The sequence below is a fragment of the Salmo trutta genome, chromosome 27 (assembly GCF_901001165.1).
Source record: "Salmo trutta chromosome 27, fSalTru1.1, whole genome shotgun sequence".
Lineage (NCBI taxonomy): Eukaryota > Metazoa > Chordata > Actinopteri > Salmoniformes > Salmonidae > Salmo > Salmo trutta.
The window spans coordinates 11,765,411-11,784,972 of record NC_042983.1 but is presented as its reverse complement, the minus strand read 5'-3'; the positions used below and the strand labels follow the sequence as shown (position 1 = coordinate 11,784,972).

Genomic DNA, 19,562 nt, shown 5'->3' with positions numbered 1-19,562 from the left:
AGACAATGCCTCCATCAAACAACACTGTTTCACGACGCATCAGTGACATGGCAGGAGATGTTTTGAAACAATTACTGCTTCACATACAAGCCAGTGAATTCTATGCGTTACAGCTGGATGAGTCAACAGACGTGGCAGGCCTGCCACATCTCCTGGTATATGTCCGTTACGTTTATGGGGGGTAAATTAAGGAAGATATCCTCTTCTGCAAACCGCTGGAAACCAGGACAACATGAGAGGATCTTTTTAAAGTACTGGACAGCTTTGTGACATCAAATGGACTTTGGTGGTCAAGATGTGTTGGTATCTGTACTGATGGCGCAAAAGCCATGACAGGGAGACATAGTGAAGTCGTAACGCGCGTGCTAGCAGTTGCTCCTGACGCCACTTGGGTACACTGCAACATCCACTGAGAGGCTCTTGCTGCCAAGGGAATGCCTGACAGCTTGAAATACGTTTTGGATACTACAGTGAAAATGGTTAACTTTGTTAAAGCAAGGCCCCTGAACTCTCATGTATTTTCTGCACTATGCAATGATATAGGCAGCGACCATGTAATGCTTTTACAACATACATGAGTGCGCTGGTTATCAAGGGGCAAGGTATTGACAAGTTATTTTAATTGAGAGGCGAGCTTAAAGTTTTCTTTACTGACCATAATTTTCACTTGTCTGACTGCTTGCATGATGAGTTTCTCACACGACTGGCCTATCTGGGTGATGTTTTTTCTCGCATGAATGATCTAAATCTAGGATTACAGGGACTCTCCGCAACTATATTCAATATGCGGGACAAAATTGAGGCTATGATTAAGAAGTTGGAGCTCTTCTCTGTCTGCATTAACAAGGACAACCCACAGGTCTTTCCATCATTGTATGATTTTTTTGTGTGCAAATAAACTCAAGCTTATGGACAATGTCAAATGTGATATAGCGAAGCACCTGAGTGAGTTGGGTGCGCAATTACGCAGGTACTTTCCCGAAAAGGATGACACAAACAACTGGATTCGTTATCCCTTTCATGCCCTGCCTCCAGTCCACTTACCGATATCTGAACAAGAGAGCCTCATCAAAATTGCAAAAAGCGGTTCTGTGAAAATTGAATTTAAATCAGAAGCCACTGCCAGATTTCTGGAATGGGCTGCGCTCAAAGTATCCTTCCTTGGCAAATCACGCTGTTAAGACACTGATGCCCTTTGCAACCACGTACCTATGTGAGAGTGGATTCTTGGCCCTCTCTAGCACGGAAACTAAATACAAGCAATGACTGTGTGGAAAATTATTTAAGACAGACTCTCTCCAATACAACCCAACATTGCAGAGATATGTGCATCCTTTCAAGCACACCCTTCTCATTAACCTGTGGTGAATTATTCACAATTTTTGATGAACAAATAAGGTTTTATATGTAAGATGGTTAAATAAAGAGCAACATTATTGATTATTATTATATTATTATTTGTGCCCTGGTCCTATAAGAGCTCTTTGTCACTTCCTACGAGCCAGGTTGTGACAAAAACTCACACTCATTCTGATGTTTAATAAATGTATAGTATAGTGGGTGTGTGTGGCAGGCTTACAATGATGGCAAAAACAACATTTGAGAGTGCGCTGACTCTGGTGCTAGAGGGGGTACGCAGCTGGAGGTTGAATGTTTGAAGGGGTACGGGACAATAAAACGTTTGGGAACCACTGCTCCAGACAGAGAGATCAGCCCAGGGACTGAAGGCCTATTGCTACAACTGCCTGTTGTGGTTGTGATTGTTGCTGTAGTAGTTGGGTTAAGCACACTGGTTTTGGGGGGGAGACAAAGAGAATATGCATTAGTTACTCATCAAAATGAAATAAACCATACACCACGGAAACCAGTTGAGGAATGCTGCTCCGATCTACTGCTGCTACCCTTTTTAAAAAGTAAAAACAAAAACCTGCCAAAAGCTACACCACCGTTGCAGACCACGCTAACAACTTTAAACATATGATACGTTCCGGTGGGCATTAGGAAGGCTGAGTGAGGCTGGATGTTTTGAGATGACAGTTGATAGATTATCTGTTTAATCTTCTACCACCACACAAACTTGAATGAATAAATATGTACACAAGATTGGATAAAAGTCGAAAGAAGCACAGGAAAAGTAAGATGGCTCGGTGTATGACAATACCGAGTGCTGCTTGGCTGTCATTGATAACATTAAATTGAGGGCATTTGAGATTAAATTTGAGAGATGATTGATTTGAACACCTTCCTGATATTGAGTTACACCCCCCCCCTTTGCCCTCAGAACAGCCTCAATTTGTCATTGCATGGAATGCTGGCCAAAGCTGACTTCAATAATTCCCACAGTTGTGTCCAGTTGGCTGATGTCTTTTGGGTCGCGAACCATTCTTGATACAAACTGGAATCTACTTAGCGTGAAATACCCAGCAGCATTGCAGTTCTTGACACACTCAAACCAGTGCACCTGGCATCTACTACCGTACCCCGTTCAAAAGGCATTAAATATTTTGTCTTGCCCATTCACCCTCTGAATGGCACAAATACACAATCCATGTCTCAATTGTCTCAAGGCTTCAAAAACCTTAATTAACCCATCTCCTCCACTTCATCTACACTGATTGAAGTGGATTTTAACAAGTGACATCAATAAGGGATCATTGCTTCACCTGGTCAGTCAATGTCATGAAAAGAGCAGGTGTTCCTATTGTTTTGTACACTCAGTGTACATCATTAGCTCCGACCAAGGCAAGGCTCAGTCAGAGGGGAAACGTATGCATGCAAATTCGTCAACTGGATTGAAAGTATTCAAACCCATCGAAAGAGCAATGGATTAGTAATAAAAGCAATACTGGTTTAACAACCAACGTAATTAAGGGAAGACAATATAAATCATGCCAAACTTGAAGTCGAGAAATTTAGAGTTCTATTCAGTTGGATGAGTAACACACAAATGATACGCTTTTTCTATTACTGCATCCCCAATGACGTACACAGTAGGAATGGCACAATTACCGTATAACCGACAGTTATGGCTGAAGATAGCCATGAAAATTAACAGTTTTTTGGGGGGGGGGGGACAAACATCTGACTGGGATGGCCGGGGCATTTCCGTGGTTGAGTCCTATGCGATACCATGGAGTCTTACAACGTGATGAAACTTACAACACCTTGCTTGCTGAAACAAGCAAGGTGTTGTAGCAAACAATGAATAGAATGGGCTTGGAACCCCTAATCCTGGCAATTTGACTGGTAAACTCATGGGTACACTCACAATGGCTGCCTGGTATTGTGCACTAATTAGAAAAATAAAAGTAGTACTTTCCAATGCCTGAGCTAAAAGAGTGTCAAATGCGTGTGTTCTAAAGACCAATGCGTGAGAGTTTGCAGCTCTGCTTTCAGTCGTAACATTACTCCCTCCAGTCACAACCCATATTGATGGCTACATTTCCTGGTTTGCTCACAATGGCCACCAGTTCACCCATTATGCCATCATTGATTTGACTGGGAACGCCAGTTCTACTTGCAGTTAGGAGCGGAGAAAAGGAGAAAAGGTTCAAAAACATTCATTAAAAAAATTGCTATTCGAACGGTTATTACAGAGACCGCGGTCATTTGGCTGGCCAATTACAGTCATCCAAAAGTCTGACCGTCACAGCCTTAATATACAGTAATGGACAAAATAAAGTAAACACCAACATAGTGTTTTAATAGGGCGTGTGATATAAAAATTACATATTTACCTAATTTGTTTGCTATTAATAGTTAACGATTATATACTTAACTAATAGTAAGACATTTCTGTCCTGTTAAATGTCTGTGTGAACTGAGAGGAGCCTAAAAACCTACAGCTGGCATTCCATAGATAAGACGTGGTGGGTGTAACAGAGAAAGAGAGCCTGGAGGAATAGAACAAAACCCTCTGTCTCATCCTAGCATCTGGGAAACTAAGCTGGGTTGGGGGTTAAAACACCTCCCATGCAGATGACCACAGGAGATGAACCCAATGTGGCTTATGGTGCCCCTCAATCTATAGGGGAGGGGTGAAACCAGCCATGACTAAGCATTCATGGTATCAGTTATATAAAAACTCTGCATTTTTTGGTAAAGATTAGGCTCTTGTCTCATTATTGCAATACTGAAATCAATTTTACATTTACATCATTTAGCAGACGCTCTTATCCAGACCGACTTACAAATTGGTGCATTCACCTTATGATATCCAGTGGAACAACCACTTTACAATAGTGCATCTAAATCTTTTAAGGGGGGGGGGGGGTTAGAAGGATTACTTTATCCTATCCCAGGTATTCCTTAAAGAGGTGGGGTTTCAGGTGTCTCCGGAAGGTGGTGATTGACTCCGCTGTCCTGACGTCGTGAGGGAGCTTGTTCCACCATTGGGGTGCCAGAGCAGCGAACAGTTTTGACTGGGCTGAGCGGGAACTGTGCTTCCTCAGAGGTAGGGAGGCGAGCAGGCCAGAGGTGGATGAACGCAGTGCCCTTGTTTGGGTGTAGGGCCTGATCAGAGCCTGAAGGTACGGAGGTGCCGTTCCCCTCACAGCTCCGTAGGCAAGCACCATGGTCTTGTAGAGGATGCAAGCTTCAACTGGAAGCCAGTGGAGAGAGCGGAGGAGCGGGGTGACGTGAGAGAACTTGGGAAGGTTGAACACCAGACGGGCTGCGGCGTTCTGGATGAGTTGTAGGGGTTTAATGGCACAGGCAGGGAGCCCAGCCAACAGCGAGTTGCAGTAATCCAGACGGGAGATGACAAGTGCCTGGATTAGGACCTGCGCCGCTTCCTGTGTGAGGCAGGGTCGTACTCTGCGAATGTTGTAGAGCATGAACCTACAGGATCGGGTCACCGCCTTGATGTTAGTGGAGAACGACAGGGTGTTGTCCAGGATCATAAAGTTGATTGTTTGAAGAAGTGAGTCTCTCTCAGTACTGTGTGTTTGACCATGACAAGCCGCCAGAAGAGTTTCAATGCGCCTTGGCATAGATTCTACAAGTGTCTGGAACTCTATTGGAGGGACGAGATGCCATTCTTCCACAAGAAATTCCATAATTTGGAGTTTTGTTGATGATGGTGGAAAACGCTGTCTCAGGTGCCACTCCAGAATCTCTCATAAGTATTCCTTTGGGTTGAGATGTGGTGACAGGCACACACTTTAAAACCCCTGTGCTCCTTTGAGATCCCTCTTTCAAAGTCACTGAGATCTCTTCTTCTTGCCATGGTGGCCAAAATAATGGGCAACTGGGCATTTTTATACATGGCCAGAATTTCCCCACTGATTTGTTTTACCACAACGTCACTGTTTGTATCCCCCATTTTCTCAAGTGTTTCCTTTATTTTGGCAGTTGCCTGTACATTATACAACAGGAAGGAATACAGAGGAGGTTTAAAATGGCCACCACACATCTTGTCCCACATCACCATCATATCATAAATCATCATGTTGGTTAAGGATGAGATAACAAATCCACTAATTGTAATATAGGGCCTCCTCTGTATCCACGAGACAAGACGTAATTATCGATTCGGAAACAGAGCAGCCGCAGACAGTATTTCCTCTGGGTAGTCTCTAACCAACACACATCACTGTTGTTTCACTGTGCAGAGAGGGAAAACGAATAGCTCTATAATGAGCCTGTTTATTTAAAAAAAAAAGGTATACAACCAAATACATTACAGTCACAGCAGCTGCCATCCAATGTCTGTTTTTATTATGCCGTTGCGTACCGCAGGGACCTATCTGTCAGCATCCATACATCTTGCTGTGAGTCGACAGGACGCCCCATGGGCCCAGGCAGACAGAGAGGGATGGAGTGATTTCAGAACCATATGATTGGCCAGGCCAGAGCATATATCAAAAGAAACACATATTACTTGTTGCTCTCTCTCTTGGCTGACATCTCACGGTGTGTGTGTGTGTGTGTGTGTGTGTGTGTGTGTGTGTGTGTGTGTACACGTATTTCTGGTGGCAGTGAGGTCTCCTTTCCTTAAGTCTCTTGCCGCAGGGGTGGCAGCAGCAGGAGCCATACAACACGTACATAACTCCTGGTCTTAATGAGGCCATTTGCATTCCTGAAAGGCTCTGCTGTTAACACATAACAGAACACAACCCACGGAGATCTCTACCTGCTACAATACACACAATGTAGAGAGAGGGGAGAGAAACTTGTAGGTGGGGAGAAAGAACAATACCTGGAAACAACGGAAGAGGAGGAAGATTAAACGAGAGATCTGCTCACACACTGTGCCGTTCCTGCTATAGGCCACATCAGCAGGATATATTGATCAGGACCCCTCGATCCACAGGGAAAACCCTGCTTCCCCTGGCAGGAAGTGGGAAAAGTTGTTCATGAACCCCCTGACTTCCAAAATGAGACCCGAAACCCTGTTGCCATGCCGATGGCATGTCTATCAAGCTCCCTTCATGACAGAGGCCTTAGTTTCAGAGGGACCCACTCTAGTCCACATCGCAAGGCCATCAAATTAAATCACACTGTCTGCTGCAGAGAGTGAGAGAAAACAGAAAGAGAGGGGAAAAAGTTCCCGACATTAAACATTGTCTGGGTTCCCTTTGTCAAAGACTTCTTAGAGCTTTTGACTTGCCCTCACAAGCCTGACTGGTAAAGGAAAAAAAATGTACAGGTGTTCTCAGAATTCTTATGACGGTTTCTTCAATTCAAGGTTTCTTTTGTGTTTGGAGAGAGACAGGGACAGAGAGAAAGAGAGAGAACAGGTGGCTGTAGCTCATGCCTCTGATGGACCCTGGAGATAAGTCACTATCATCCCTGATTCATCATCAGCCAGTCCAACAAGAGACGGGAACAGAGAGAACACATGGTAACAGACACTTATGCCCAATGTCAAATCGATCCCTAGCCCTAGGGTCTGAAAAGGAATATGCAATATAGAAATAGCTAAACCTTAAGGTCTGAAAGGCTCGGTAGAAAATCATCTGAGAACTACATGTGCCTTGGACTAGGGGTTGATTTGCAACTGGGTGGGCATGTCTTGAATGTACCTTAGGAAATGAAAGAGTTGAGACAGCATTGTCTGCCAGAACTCTATAAAAACTAGAAGATAGTAATTAAAGATGATTATACTATTTGATAGGTTTATTTTATATCCTGAATAGGTCCCATATATATTTCCATTAGTCAGGATCTGAGCTACCGTACATTTGTACAGTAATCTAAATCAGACCGACATACTTTGGTCCAATATTCATCCTCTGTAAAACTTCAAACAAGTAGTTCCATTCTATGCTGTCAAAAGCTTTTGTCGCATCTTATGAAGCCACCACTACAGATTCCTGGTCATTCTCTACATAATGCACAATCATCTTCTGATATTAAAATCAGAAGAAGAGCGGTTTCTTACTAAGCTGGTTTGGTCCATATCAACCAAGTCAGGAAGAACCTTATCTAGTCTAAGAGCTATGAGTTTAGCAACAATTGTTTATGCAGTGTTCAATAAAGATATTGGTCTATATGACCCAGAAAGCAGAGGATCTTTCCCAGGTTTTAACAAAACTATGATCAGTGCTTGTTCAAGTGTATCTGGGAGCTTATCTGTCTCTATGGCATGAATAAATATATTGCAAAGAGGATGAATTCGTTTGGATAAAAATGTTCTATAGATTTCAACAGGGAATCCATCTAACCCTGGTGATTTTCTCCCAGCAGTGTTGAAAATGGTTTCCCTAACTTCTTCAGATGTAATCTCTTTCTCCAAACCCCTTTCGATCCTCATCAGTTAAAGCTTGTCAATTGAGTTTGTTCAAAAACTCATGCATTGTGGCAGGGGCATCCCTTTCAGACTTGGACAGTGTTTCATAAAACTCTTTAAAGACTAGATGAATTGCCTCAGGACCCTGAACAACTGTTATTGGACATCCTAATAGAGCTAATAACTCTACTAGCTTCCTTTCACCTTATCTGCCAAGCAACTTTACTTATTTATCACCGTGTTCATAGTAGGTTTGTTTTGTTCTCCTAAATGTGTTTTCTGCTTTATGGGTGGTCATGTTATATTCCAATCGTTTTGAGTCTAATTTTTGTAGAGTTGAGTCGTCAAATGTTATACTATGTTCATTTTCCAGATCTCACATTTTTTCTCCAACGAATCTACTTGAGCCTTATACAGTGCATTCGGAAAGTATTCAGACCCCTTGAATTTTCCCACATTTTGTTACATTACAGCCTTATTCTAACATTGATTGTTGTTTTTAACCCCCCTCACACACACACACACACACACACACACACACACAATACTCCATAATGACATAGCAAAAACAGGTAATTAGACATTTTTGCAAATGTATTAAAAATAAAAACCTGAAATACACATTTGCAAAAGTATTCAGACCCTTTACTCAGTACTATGTTGAAGCACCTTTCGCAGCGATTACAGCCTCGAGTCTTCTTGGGTATGACGCTACAAGCTTGGCACACCTGTATTTGGGGAGTTTCTCCAATTGTTTTATGCAGATCCTCTTAAGCTCTGTCAGGTTGGATGGGGGGGGCGTCTCCGCACAGCTATTTTCAGGTCTCTCCAGAGATGTTCGATAAGGTTCAAGTTTGGGCTCTGGCTGGGCCAATCAAGGACATTCAGAGACTTACCCGAAACCACTCCTGCGTTGTCTTGGCTGTGTGCTTAGGGTCGTTGTCCTGTTGGAAGGTGAACCTTCACCTTAGGCTGAGGTCCTGAGCGCTGTGGAGCATGTCTTCATCAAGGATCTCTGTACTTTGCGCCGTTCATCTTTCCCTCGATCCTGACTAGTATCCCAGTCCCTGCCGCTGAAAGAAAATCCCCACAGCATGATGCTGCCACCACGATTCACCATAGGGATGGTGCCAGGTTTCCTCCAGAAGTGACGCTTGGCATTCAGGCCAAATAGTTCATTCTTGGTTTCATCAGACCAGAGAATCTTGTTTCTCATGGTCAGAGTCCTTTAGGTGCCTTTTGGCAAACTCCAAACCATAAACACAACCTCCTCCAGAACTGAAAGTTAAAAATCCCATACCCATTAGACGCTAGTCTTTAAAATAGATTAACCTGCTGTGCATAGCATCACCCGAATTAGGTTCAATCTAAATTATACGTATAGTGCATGGATCCCTGTAACATGAAAATTATTTCAGTTGAGACAAAATTAAATGTGAATCAAAGTGACAAACATCGGCAATAAAAAAATACAGGACTATTTAGCCCCACTTGAGCATGTCTCTGAAAAGAAAAAGAAAAACTGGAGGATGCGTTCATGGTCACCCTCAGCCGCGTCTACCAGTACACTCAAATGTCAACCAATCGGCATTCCCAAGGTGCCCTGAAACCTGTGTTGCGTAGCAGCAAAGCGATGACCACAAACGCACCCAAGCAGCCCAAGAAAAAAGACATCAAGCTATGATGAATAAATGAAAACCTTTACCAGACGATGACAATCATCCCTCAAATATGAAATAGGAATAGGGACAATTAGTTAAACAATCACCATCATCCTGATTACAGCACTTCCACTCTTGAGCTCTCCCTTTGCTCAGGCAGCAGAGAAGGGGGTAGATCCAGGATTTTGGGAATCCATTCCTGTAGAAAAGAGATGGCATTTCTTCCCTCCACAGCCTCCGGGAAACCTTGCAATCTAAAATTTGAGCACCTTTGAACATTTGTGAGAATCTAATTTCTCCTCAAGTTTCGAAATGCCGTCTTCCAACTTCTTGTGCTTTTGATCCACGTACTCACGGACGTCCGGAATTGCAGCGTGGTCTTTTTCTAACTTTGTCAGTCGTCTCTTTGTGACTGTCTGGTCTTCGTGGAGTTGATTAAACAGCAAATCAATTTTGATTATTTGTTCAGAAAGTGTCTCTACAATTTTTGTTATACCCTTGTCCATCTCCATTCTGAATCATCATGGGGCGGTAGGGTAGCCTAGTGGTTAGGGCGTTGGTCTAGTAACCGAAAGGTTGCAAGTTCGAATCCCCGAGCTGACAAGGTACAACTCTGTCGTTCTGCCCCTGAACAAGGCAGTAAACCCACTTTTCCTAGGCCATCATTGAAAATAAGAATTTGTTCTTAACCGACTTGCCTAGTTAAATAAAGGTAAAAAAAAACATTTCCATGTCTTGTCTGCTCAAGATGAGGGCATCTTTTGTTTTGCCGATAAAATAGACGTATTAACTTTCAACGAACATGTCAAGATACCTAAAAAGTGTAAAATGTATAAAGTTCGATGACACTAAGCAGACGAGTCTTGTTAGAGCTTCGCCTTTTCTGGAAATACCATCAACAATCTTTTTACAAGCAATCTATGTTGTGTCTGTTCTGTTCATGTCAAAGTTGGTTTGGTGTTTGTAGCTTTAATGGTTCAAGAGCAGTTGTGAATCCATTCAAGCCTATGGAGCTTTATGCACATTTAAAACGGTTATAGTTCAACAAGTATACATGGTATCAAAAAGCTGTATACAAGCAACCTATTTCAGACTGGCCTGCGAGTTCCAAAGTTTGCATAGCATTTCTCGCTTAAACGGTTGAAGACTAGTTCACTGCATAGTTTTCCCATTCAAGTCTACTGCCAATGAAATGCATTGGGATTTATGCAAATATGGTTGTAGTGTGTAGAGTATCATTAAGGTTTTTTTTTTAAGCACACTGACCAGTGGTAGTCTTCACGTTTAAGTTGTTTTGGAGTCGGTAGCTTTAACGGTTTTGGAGCTAAAGGTTCCAGCGGAATAATAATAACTATGAACAGTTTATAAAGTCGTGCTTTTTTTCAGCAAGCACACATAACAAAATAAAAACAATGCAGAAGGTGTGTATTGAGTAGTAAGGCCAAACCTCACCAAAAATATTAATCAACCCATCCCATGGTCTTTTGTTTTGCTCAGAGCTCCATCAAACCCAGACCACCTCTCCTGATCAGTCTGCCCAAACCCTTGACTCACTTGAACTCAGCGGTGAGGAGGTTGAAGCCATTGTAGAGATGTCCCTCAGATGACACCCTCTTCAGGTAGGAGTAGCTGTCCTGGCTCTGATCGGTCAGGAAATTGGACACCAGGAACCCTACAACACATAGAACCAACATTATTCTTACTTTCACGCTAAATGCACACTTTCAGAGAGGTTACAGACCAGTTAGGCAGGCCCCCTGGACATAGCAAGAGTAGATTTATCAGTTGGCTGGCTATTTGGTTTTGTAACCACAAACACATTTAGTTATACTATCCAATATGATCGACACAGCACCGCTTATTGGTCCAGGTCTCTTTTGAAAAACAAGACTAACCTGGTTAAATAAAGGTTAAATAAAAATAAATTGAGCAAATTGTGACGCAGTTACATAGAGGATATTTGAGGTAAAATATGTAACATAGGTCTTGGACTGAGTGACATTCGAGATGGTGTCCATGTTACGTAGCACTGTGAGTTAGCTGTTAGGAGGACAGGCTACTGCCCGAGATGGGGGACCTGCAGTACAGCAATGAAGTGTGTCAGGAAAAAGCCTGAAATGTGGCCTTGAAGAAAATAAAACAATTTGAAAACTGCTATTACACAAGGAGGTGTTTCCCTTGTGGGGCTGAGTATCGGCAGTAGACAGCTCTGATACAGAACAACAGTGGAGAGCCACTGTAGCATGTAAACAGAGGAGGTGAGGGAGGCTGGCTGACACTACTATTCACTTACTGTGGCGCTATTGCTAGTGAATGAATCCTTCAAAAAGCGGTTCATTTCCATCCATTCGACCATTCCAGCTCCAAGTTAGCTGCGGCTTTCTAGGAACAAGACTTTTTGAGGAATTAAATATTAACACTACAGTGCAATCAGAAAGTATTCAGACCCTTTGACGTTTTTCCACATGTTGTTACGTTAGTCTTATTCTAAAATGGATTAAATTGCTTTTCTTTCAATCTACACACAATACCCCATAATGACAAAGCAAAAACAGGTTTAGATATTTTCACAATTTTATTACAAATAAAAAACTGAAATATCACACTTACATAAGTATTCAGACCCTTTACTCAGTACTTTGTTGAAGCACCTTTGGCAGCGATTACAGCCTCAAGTCTTCTTGGGTATGACGCTACAAGCTTAGCACACCTGTATTTGGGGAGTTTCTCCCATTCTTCTCTGCAGATCCTCTTGAGCTCTGTCAGGTTGGATGGGGAGCATCACCGCACAGCTATTTTCAGGTCTCTCCAGAGATATGTTTGATTGGGTTCAAGTCCAGGTTCTGGCTGGGCCACTCAAGGACATTCAGAAACTGGTTGTCCTTCTGGAAGGTTCTCCCATCGCCACAGAGGAACTCTGGAGCTCTGTCAGAGTGACCATCGGGTTCTTAGTCACCTCCCTGACCAAGGCCCTTCTCCCCCGATTGCTCAGTTTGCCCGGGCGACCAGCTCTAGGAAGAGTCTTGGTGGTTCCAAACTTCTTCCATTTAAGAATGATGGAGGCCACTGTGTTCTTGGGGACCTTCAATTCTGCAGAAATTTTTTAGTACCCTTCCCCAGATCTGTGCCTCGACACAATCTACAGACAATTCCTTTGAGCACATGACTTGGTTTTTGCTCTGACATTCACTGTCAACTGCGGGACCTATATAGACAGGTGTGTGCCTTTCCAAATCATGTCCAATCAATTGAATTTACCACAGGTGTACTCCACTCAAGGATGATCAATGGAAACAGGATGCACCTGAGCTCAATTTCAAGTCTCATAGCAAAGGGTCTGAATACTTTATATAAATAAGGTATTTCTGTTATTTATTTAATAAATTTGCAAACATTTCTAAAAACCTGTTTTCGCTTTGTCGTTATGGGGTATTGTGTGTAGATTGGTGAGGAAAATAATCAATTGTATTAATTTTAGAACAATGCTGTAAGGTAATACAATGGGGAAGAAGGGAAGTGGTCTGAACACTTTCTGAATGCACTGAATATTAATACACTGCCTCATATAAATGTACATATCGGGCTGCTCAGTGGGTATATTCTCGTCCTCACCTCTTCCTTGTGCGTCTGGATTGGGCCTTCCCTCCAGGTAATTGGTCAGCGCGGCCAGCTTGCCCCTCTTGTTGATCCCCAGCCATGACCCTCCTTCCTTCCCCTCCTCCAGGTCCAACCCTGACAACACACAACAATCAAATCACACTCCATGTCCGTAACAAAACACCTACATGAATTTTCTTCCCATTGTAACACCTCTGTCTGAAAATAGAACAGGTGTAGGCCTAACTGACTAGTGAGATTGAATGCTATACTGAACAAAAATAAAACACAACATGCAATAATTTCAACGATTTTACTGAGTTACGGTTCATATAAGGAAAAGAGTCAATTGAAATAAATAAATTAGGCCCTAATCTATGGATTTCATATGACTGGGCAGGGGCGCAGCCATAGGCCCACCCACTGGTAAGCCAGCCAATCAAAATGATTTTTTCTCAAAAGAGCTTTTATTACAGACAGAAATACTCCTCAGTTCCATCAGCTGTCCGGGTGACTGGTCTCACACGATCCCACAGGTAAAGAATACAGATTTGGAGGTCCTGGGCAGGTGTAGTGCCAAGTGGTCTGCAGTTTTGAAGCCGATTGGACATACTGCCAAATTCTCAAAAAAGATGTTGGAGGAGGCTTATGGTAGAGAAACAAACATTACATTAGCTGGCAACAGCTCTGGTGGACATTCCTGCAGTCAGCATGCCATGTGCACGCTCCTGCAAAACCTGAGGCATCAGTGGTTGTGTGACAACATTTCACATTGGCCTTTTATTGTCCCCAGCACAAGGTGCACCTGTGTAATAATCATGCTGTTTAATCAGCTTCTTGATATGCCACACCTGTCAGGTGGATGGATTATCTTGGCAAAGGAGAAATGCTCACTAACAGATGTGTGCAATTTTTTGGGGAGAAATAAGCTTTTTGTGCGAATGGAAAATTTCTGGGATCTTTTATTTCAGCTCATGAAATATGAGACCAACACTTTACATGTTGCCTTTATATTTTTGTTTAGTATATATTCACTGTGAATCAACAATTGCAATCATGTATTGCTGAAAATAATGCTGCCAGTCAACACTCAAAACAAGAGTTTGCTTATAATAAATCTATTCATTCTAGAAGAAGCACAAAGAACAAATGTTTCACCCTCCTCCAAGCCATCGCTGACTGCCTAGTTTTACTCCTTTGTGAGTTACAGAAAAAAATCCTGACAAGAAGTGCATAAAAACAAAAACATTCAAGGAAGAGGCGATTCTGTACTTTATGCAGTTAAGGCTGAGCAGTGGGATTCTGAGAAACAGACAGGCCTCTCTGCCTTGCATTCATCATCATGGGAGCCTCATTACCATGTAGAGCACGGAACTCTGAAAACGCTGAATAGATTAATTCTACTCATACATTCTGTTTGTCTGGACGCGGAGTGAAGCGATGCCCTTACACGACTCATAGGGAATACGACAAGCAGTGGAGCGTTAAGAGATATATAGATAATTTTATTACAACCAGTGTGACTTGCTAGTCTCTTACCATTTTGCACTTGTATTGCACTTGGAAGAAATGAACCCACTGAAGAATGAATACCAAGTTATTAATATTTATACTATACAAAAACTTGAATAAACGTCTAGAGGCAAAGGGCCATGCGATACAGGCGGTTCATCCTGACCTAAACTGTCACTTAAACTTAAAACACTGAGATAGGCTATGTGTGTTTCTATGAGAGAGGGGGTAACTAAGGGAAGCATATGCAGAGGCAAGATGGTAAGTCTACACTTCCACCTCATTAATACAGGTGCACTGAGACAGCCAGGGAACAGAGGAGAGGTACTCTGCTGCAGAGAAACCCAGCCAAGGCCTGAAGCCAATAGGGACAGGTAGAGATGGAGCTGCTGGAATCCCAGAGCTTATTCTCCCAGGGTGATGGTAGAGCAGACAAACATGATGACAGTCAGTGCTACTACGCATGTGCTGTCCTTGAAAAAGGTTTCAAAAGTCCTCAGTTCTGCTCTCCCTGTGAGGCAAAGATGAATAAATTGGCAATAAAACATCAACACATTGTTTAGCTGTAAGATCAGGCTGAGATTGACTTGTGTGGACTCATTCAAACATCCATCAACATAATCCATCACCTTCAACCAGAGGCCAACCACCGTCCCTCCACCCACACACCAGATAAGAGCCTCACTGGCCACACTCATTCATTTCTGCCACACCACATAGAATCAGCCATCAGTTGAATGGCTGCTACTCAAGTCCGACCCATAAAGCCCGTGTAATGAAAAAAAATGAATAAACAGTTGACTCAGAAATACTATAAAGAGGCTGTTGAACAAAACAACTTCCTAGTCTGCTGTGAGAGGGAGAGGAAATGAAAGGAATCACTCAGAAACAGAGGAGAATCAATGCTCTATGACAGGATGCTTACTGTAATCCCACTTCTTAGCCTTACACCCGGTTCACTTTTTAAACAGCCTGAACACTCAGAGATGCATTTTTTTCCTCAGTCGATGCTCTATGCTCTTAATAATGAAAAAATTGAATGACTGGGACACTCAGTGCATTAAATTCCTCTCAAAAAGTATTACCGTCACATCGGCAGTCATGAGTCATGACCGCAGTCAAATTCCACATGACCGTGAGCCACGGTAATCTCTTACGCACTCTGGACATGCATTGGTAGCACCCTAACCACCATCAGGTTGTTAATGGCCTGGTACTCAGGGCTCTATTGTCCCTCTAACCACTGACATCAATGCAAATACAATTGAAAATCACATCAGCAAAACAGTATCATGCTTTTAAAACTCACAGTTAGGCTACACTTTTTGACCTCGCTGTGATGATCAATTTAAAGAAAGAAGTTCAACAATGGGTTAAAATCGGATGTTTCAAAGCCAAACAATGAACTGGACAGCGCTTCTAAGGTGATGATTAATTCAAAGCATTTCAAATGTTGCAAGTGAATCATCCATAAGCATATTAGAGCTCATGCATAGGCCTATATATGAGCCTAAAGCCCTCCCACCCCCAAAAAACAGAATACATTTTTTTGCATTGTGCCGTTATACACTACATAGCCTACTGCATATTATACATGGCAGAAAAACAAAACAAAAAAGATAAGATTGTCTTTGGTACATAATTGGTCTAGCCAATACTCCAAAATTAAACAAATTCTAGTAATCACCGTTGAGTGTGGACTGTATTATTATGCATACTGGATGGACTGGTTACCTTACGCTACGCTCCAAACTGTCTATCCATGAGTCTGGAAGAGAACGTTTAGACCTAGGCGATCAAATCACATTTTATTTGTCTCTTGACATGGAAACCAATATCTGGCTCATGAATGCATTCTAGCGGAGTTGAAATGAAATGGGTTGTGGTGAAATAAAAGGCTCTCAGAGAAAGACAGAGAGGATACAGAAGGGACTCCTCTCCAAAATTGTCTGTCGCCCCAGTGTGGTTCTGCCACTTCACCGTCAAGTGCAGATACTTACCACTGAGGATTTCGCTGTTGCTCGCCCAAAAGTCTGCAGCTTTGGATGGCCTGTTGTAGAACTCATCTCTGTTTGCAGCCAAAATTAGCCTGAGGGAAAAAGAGAAAGAGAGAGGGGACTAGAGTTATGAGGGAGACCATGCTAGGCCACTTAAGGTAATGTACTTTAGTGCCATAACCTAGTGGTGGTATCCATCTTGACCTTTTATTATGTTTTGGGTCGCATCTCTTTAAATCGAAGAGACTGAGCCCTGGCAGTGTCTTCTGCGGCCCAAATCGCACCCTATATAGCTCACTACTTTATACCAGGGCCCATAGCACTCTGGTCAAAAGTAGTGCATTATAAACGGAATAAGATGCCAAGTAACCTGTGCTCATTTGCCAGGCTGCATTCTGCACCAATGAGTGAATCAAGGCGTCAGCACGCTTCAGTTAGGCTTGTGCCGAGCCGAACTTGGCTAGCCAAACGAGTGTGCTCGCATACTCCCTTAAAAGACCGTCGCTTGGCTTGAAGAGAGAGAGAGAGAAAAAAAAAAAGTGTGCCCCAACAGCCCAAAAAAAACTCACCGAAGTCCAAAACGAACCCCCCCAAAAAATGACTGTCATAATATATGCAGGAATTCTACTGAACTGTTTCGGCTGGGAAGCATGTGGACGCCTGAGGTGTGACAGAGAAAATGAAGAGCTGTGCAGTGCCTTGCTGCAGACCTGACTGAGCTGAGCTCCTGACTGAGGTTGCATGTTCCCTAATTGTCTGTGTGTGCACTATTCCGCACCTCAGGGCACGGCAAGGTTTGGCGCCGCACCCCGGGTCCGCATCAGCTGCAGCAGCAGGAGAAAGCTGATGTGCTGTCACTATGCAACACCATGCTTGTGTCCCAAATGGCACCCTATTCCCTATGTAGTGCACTACCTTCGACCAGAGCCCACGGGTACTGGTCAAAAGTAGTGCACTATATAGAAAATAGGGTTTCATTTGGTACGCACACCATACCTCTGCCTCTCCATGTAACTTGATTACCTTAACGCAATAACATTACAACCCCTGCCGACTTTCTCCACCCAGCTTGGACTGCTGCACAGTGTGCATAGACAGATCACAAGAGATGGGCATTTTCAGACACCGCCCCACTGCAAACATCACATCAAATCCATAATACAACAGCAGGTAAAAAAAAAGAACACATTTTCTCATCCTTCAGAGTTCCAAAAGGGCCATGTCAGAGAGAGGCTGAGGCTTCTAAAGGCCAGGGGAGGTGCAAATATCAGATTGATCCAGTGCAGCGGATGGAGACAGAATATATTTGCAGCTTTCTCCTGACAGCTCTCTAAAGCCAAATCGGCTCCAATGGCAGCTCTCTTAAATCAGACTAACATTTCGACAATGCTAAATATTACGACAAGTCTGGCCACAGAATTCTATGCTCAATCAGACCAACGTTTGGACAATGACGTTAATGTTAAGGCCAAGTCTTCGGCTAAAGAAATCCCTCTTCACATTCAGCCAGGATTGTAGACTATCCATGTACATTTCTCACACAAAGGGGAGCAAGAATGACATGATCCCCCACCCCTCCTCTCCCCCATATCAGCTCTCTTACACACTCAGCTCAGTTGACCAGCTCTCCAGTCCACAGACTGGATAGACATTAGCTCATTATGAGAATGAATTGGTCTTGAATTGTTTGCCGACGCCAGTGATTTGAGCAGTTAGAACTGGTGTTTTAACCCCCACTGCTATGCTGCTCGCCCCACAGTGTCTCCAACAGAGAGAACAAGATATTGAAGATGGGGGAAGGGAAGGACATCCTTTGATGAGGATCCATAGGATCAGAAGAAAATACTCTTAAAAAAAGAAGATCTGTCAGACAGCACACATTGGAGGAAGGAGCTCAGTGAACTGGAACTGTTCCATAGGCTAGGGACTATATGAAAAAGATTGGTATGAGGCTCACAAGTTAAACATGAGCCTTTAACTGAAAGTGAAACCTAGGCCTTACACAGTGCCAGCCCCATCCCACCTCCTGAAATGTTCAGTAGTTATCCCATAACAAATGGGCCTTAATGTGCCACTCATCACACTGACAGACTATCACTGCTGTAGCTAATGCTGCATTTGACATTAATCTCTGGCGACTTTTTACTAGCACTGCACAACTGTCACTTATTTAGCAAGGCAACAGTGCATGACTTAGTGACTTCACATTAATGTTCAGCTACTGTCCAATGAATCATCAGCTAGCCCAGAGCGAACACACACGCACACACACCACCATACAGCCGCACACACGATTGTGAGGTTCTTCCTCCCAGTTTGGCTGCCCTATACGAATAGGCAACTGATGCTGTTGTCGATCCGTGGCGTTGGGAGAGAGGTGGGCTCGCAGCGGGACCTGTGGGCCCTAAGTGATGAGGTTTGCAGTAGTAGCCTATATTGAATGTCAAAGGGAACACCATTAAGTTCCTTGTGAAACTTAGTCTCTCTTGACTTCTTTTGTTCTGGCTCTACGAGACAATGTAGGGTCAATGTATTTATACAACATGTGTTGGCCTATAATATAACCTACAGTTGTAGCCAGGGCTCTAAATTAAAATTACATTGGTAGCAATGGTGTTTAACTTTATTTAGATATATATTTTTTTAATCAATTAGAGCCTTCAGAAAGTATTCATACCTAGGGCTGTTGTGGTGACTGTATTACCGTCACATCGGCAGTCATGACCGTGGTCACGGTAATCTCTTACGCACTCTGGACATGCATTGGTAGCACCCTAACCACCATCAGGTTGTTAATGGCCTGGTACTCAGGGCTCTATTGTTCCTCTAACCACTGACATCAATGCAAATACAATTGAAAATCACATCAGCAAAACAGTATCATGCTTTTAAAACTCACAGTTAGGCTACACTTTTTGACCTCGCTGTGATGATCAATTTAAAGAAAGAAGTTCAACAATGGGTTAAAATCGGATGTTTCAAAGCCAAACAATGAACTGGACAGCGCTTCTAAGGTGATGATTAATTCAAAGCATTTCAAATGTTGCACGTGAATCACCCATA

General features: G+C 43.0%; 1 protein-coding gene across 5 annotated transcripts in view; it reads right to left on the bottom strand.

The window, feature by feature from the left end:
- LOC115164311 (transport and Golgi organization 2 homolog) overlaps window positions 1–19,562 on the bottom strand; it is a 49,314-nt gene that overhangs the window by 17,339 nt on the left and 12,413 nt on the right. For all 5 annotated transcript variants that reach the window (XM_029716659.1, XM_029716658.1, XM_029716662.1 and 2 more), the window contains exons 3-5: window positions 16,503–16,591; window positions 13,006–13,125; window positions 10,948–11,065 (exon numbers count right to left, since the gene is read on the bottom strand). In XM_029716659.1, coding sequence (XP_029572519.1) covers window positions 10,948–11,065; window positions 13,006–13,125; window positions 16,503–16,591 — 327 coding nt within the window. The remainder of the gene's footprint in view (window positions 1–10,947; window positions 11,066–13,005; window positions 13,126–16,502; window positions 16,592–19,562) is intronic.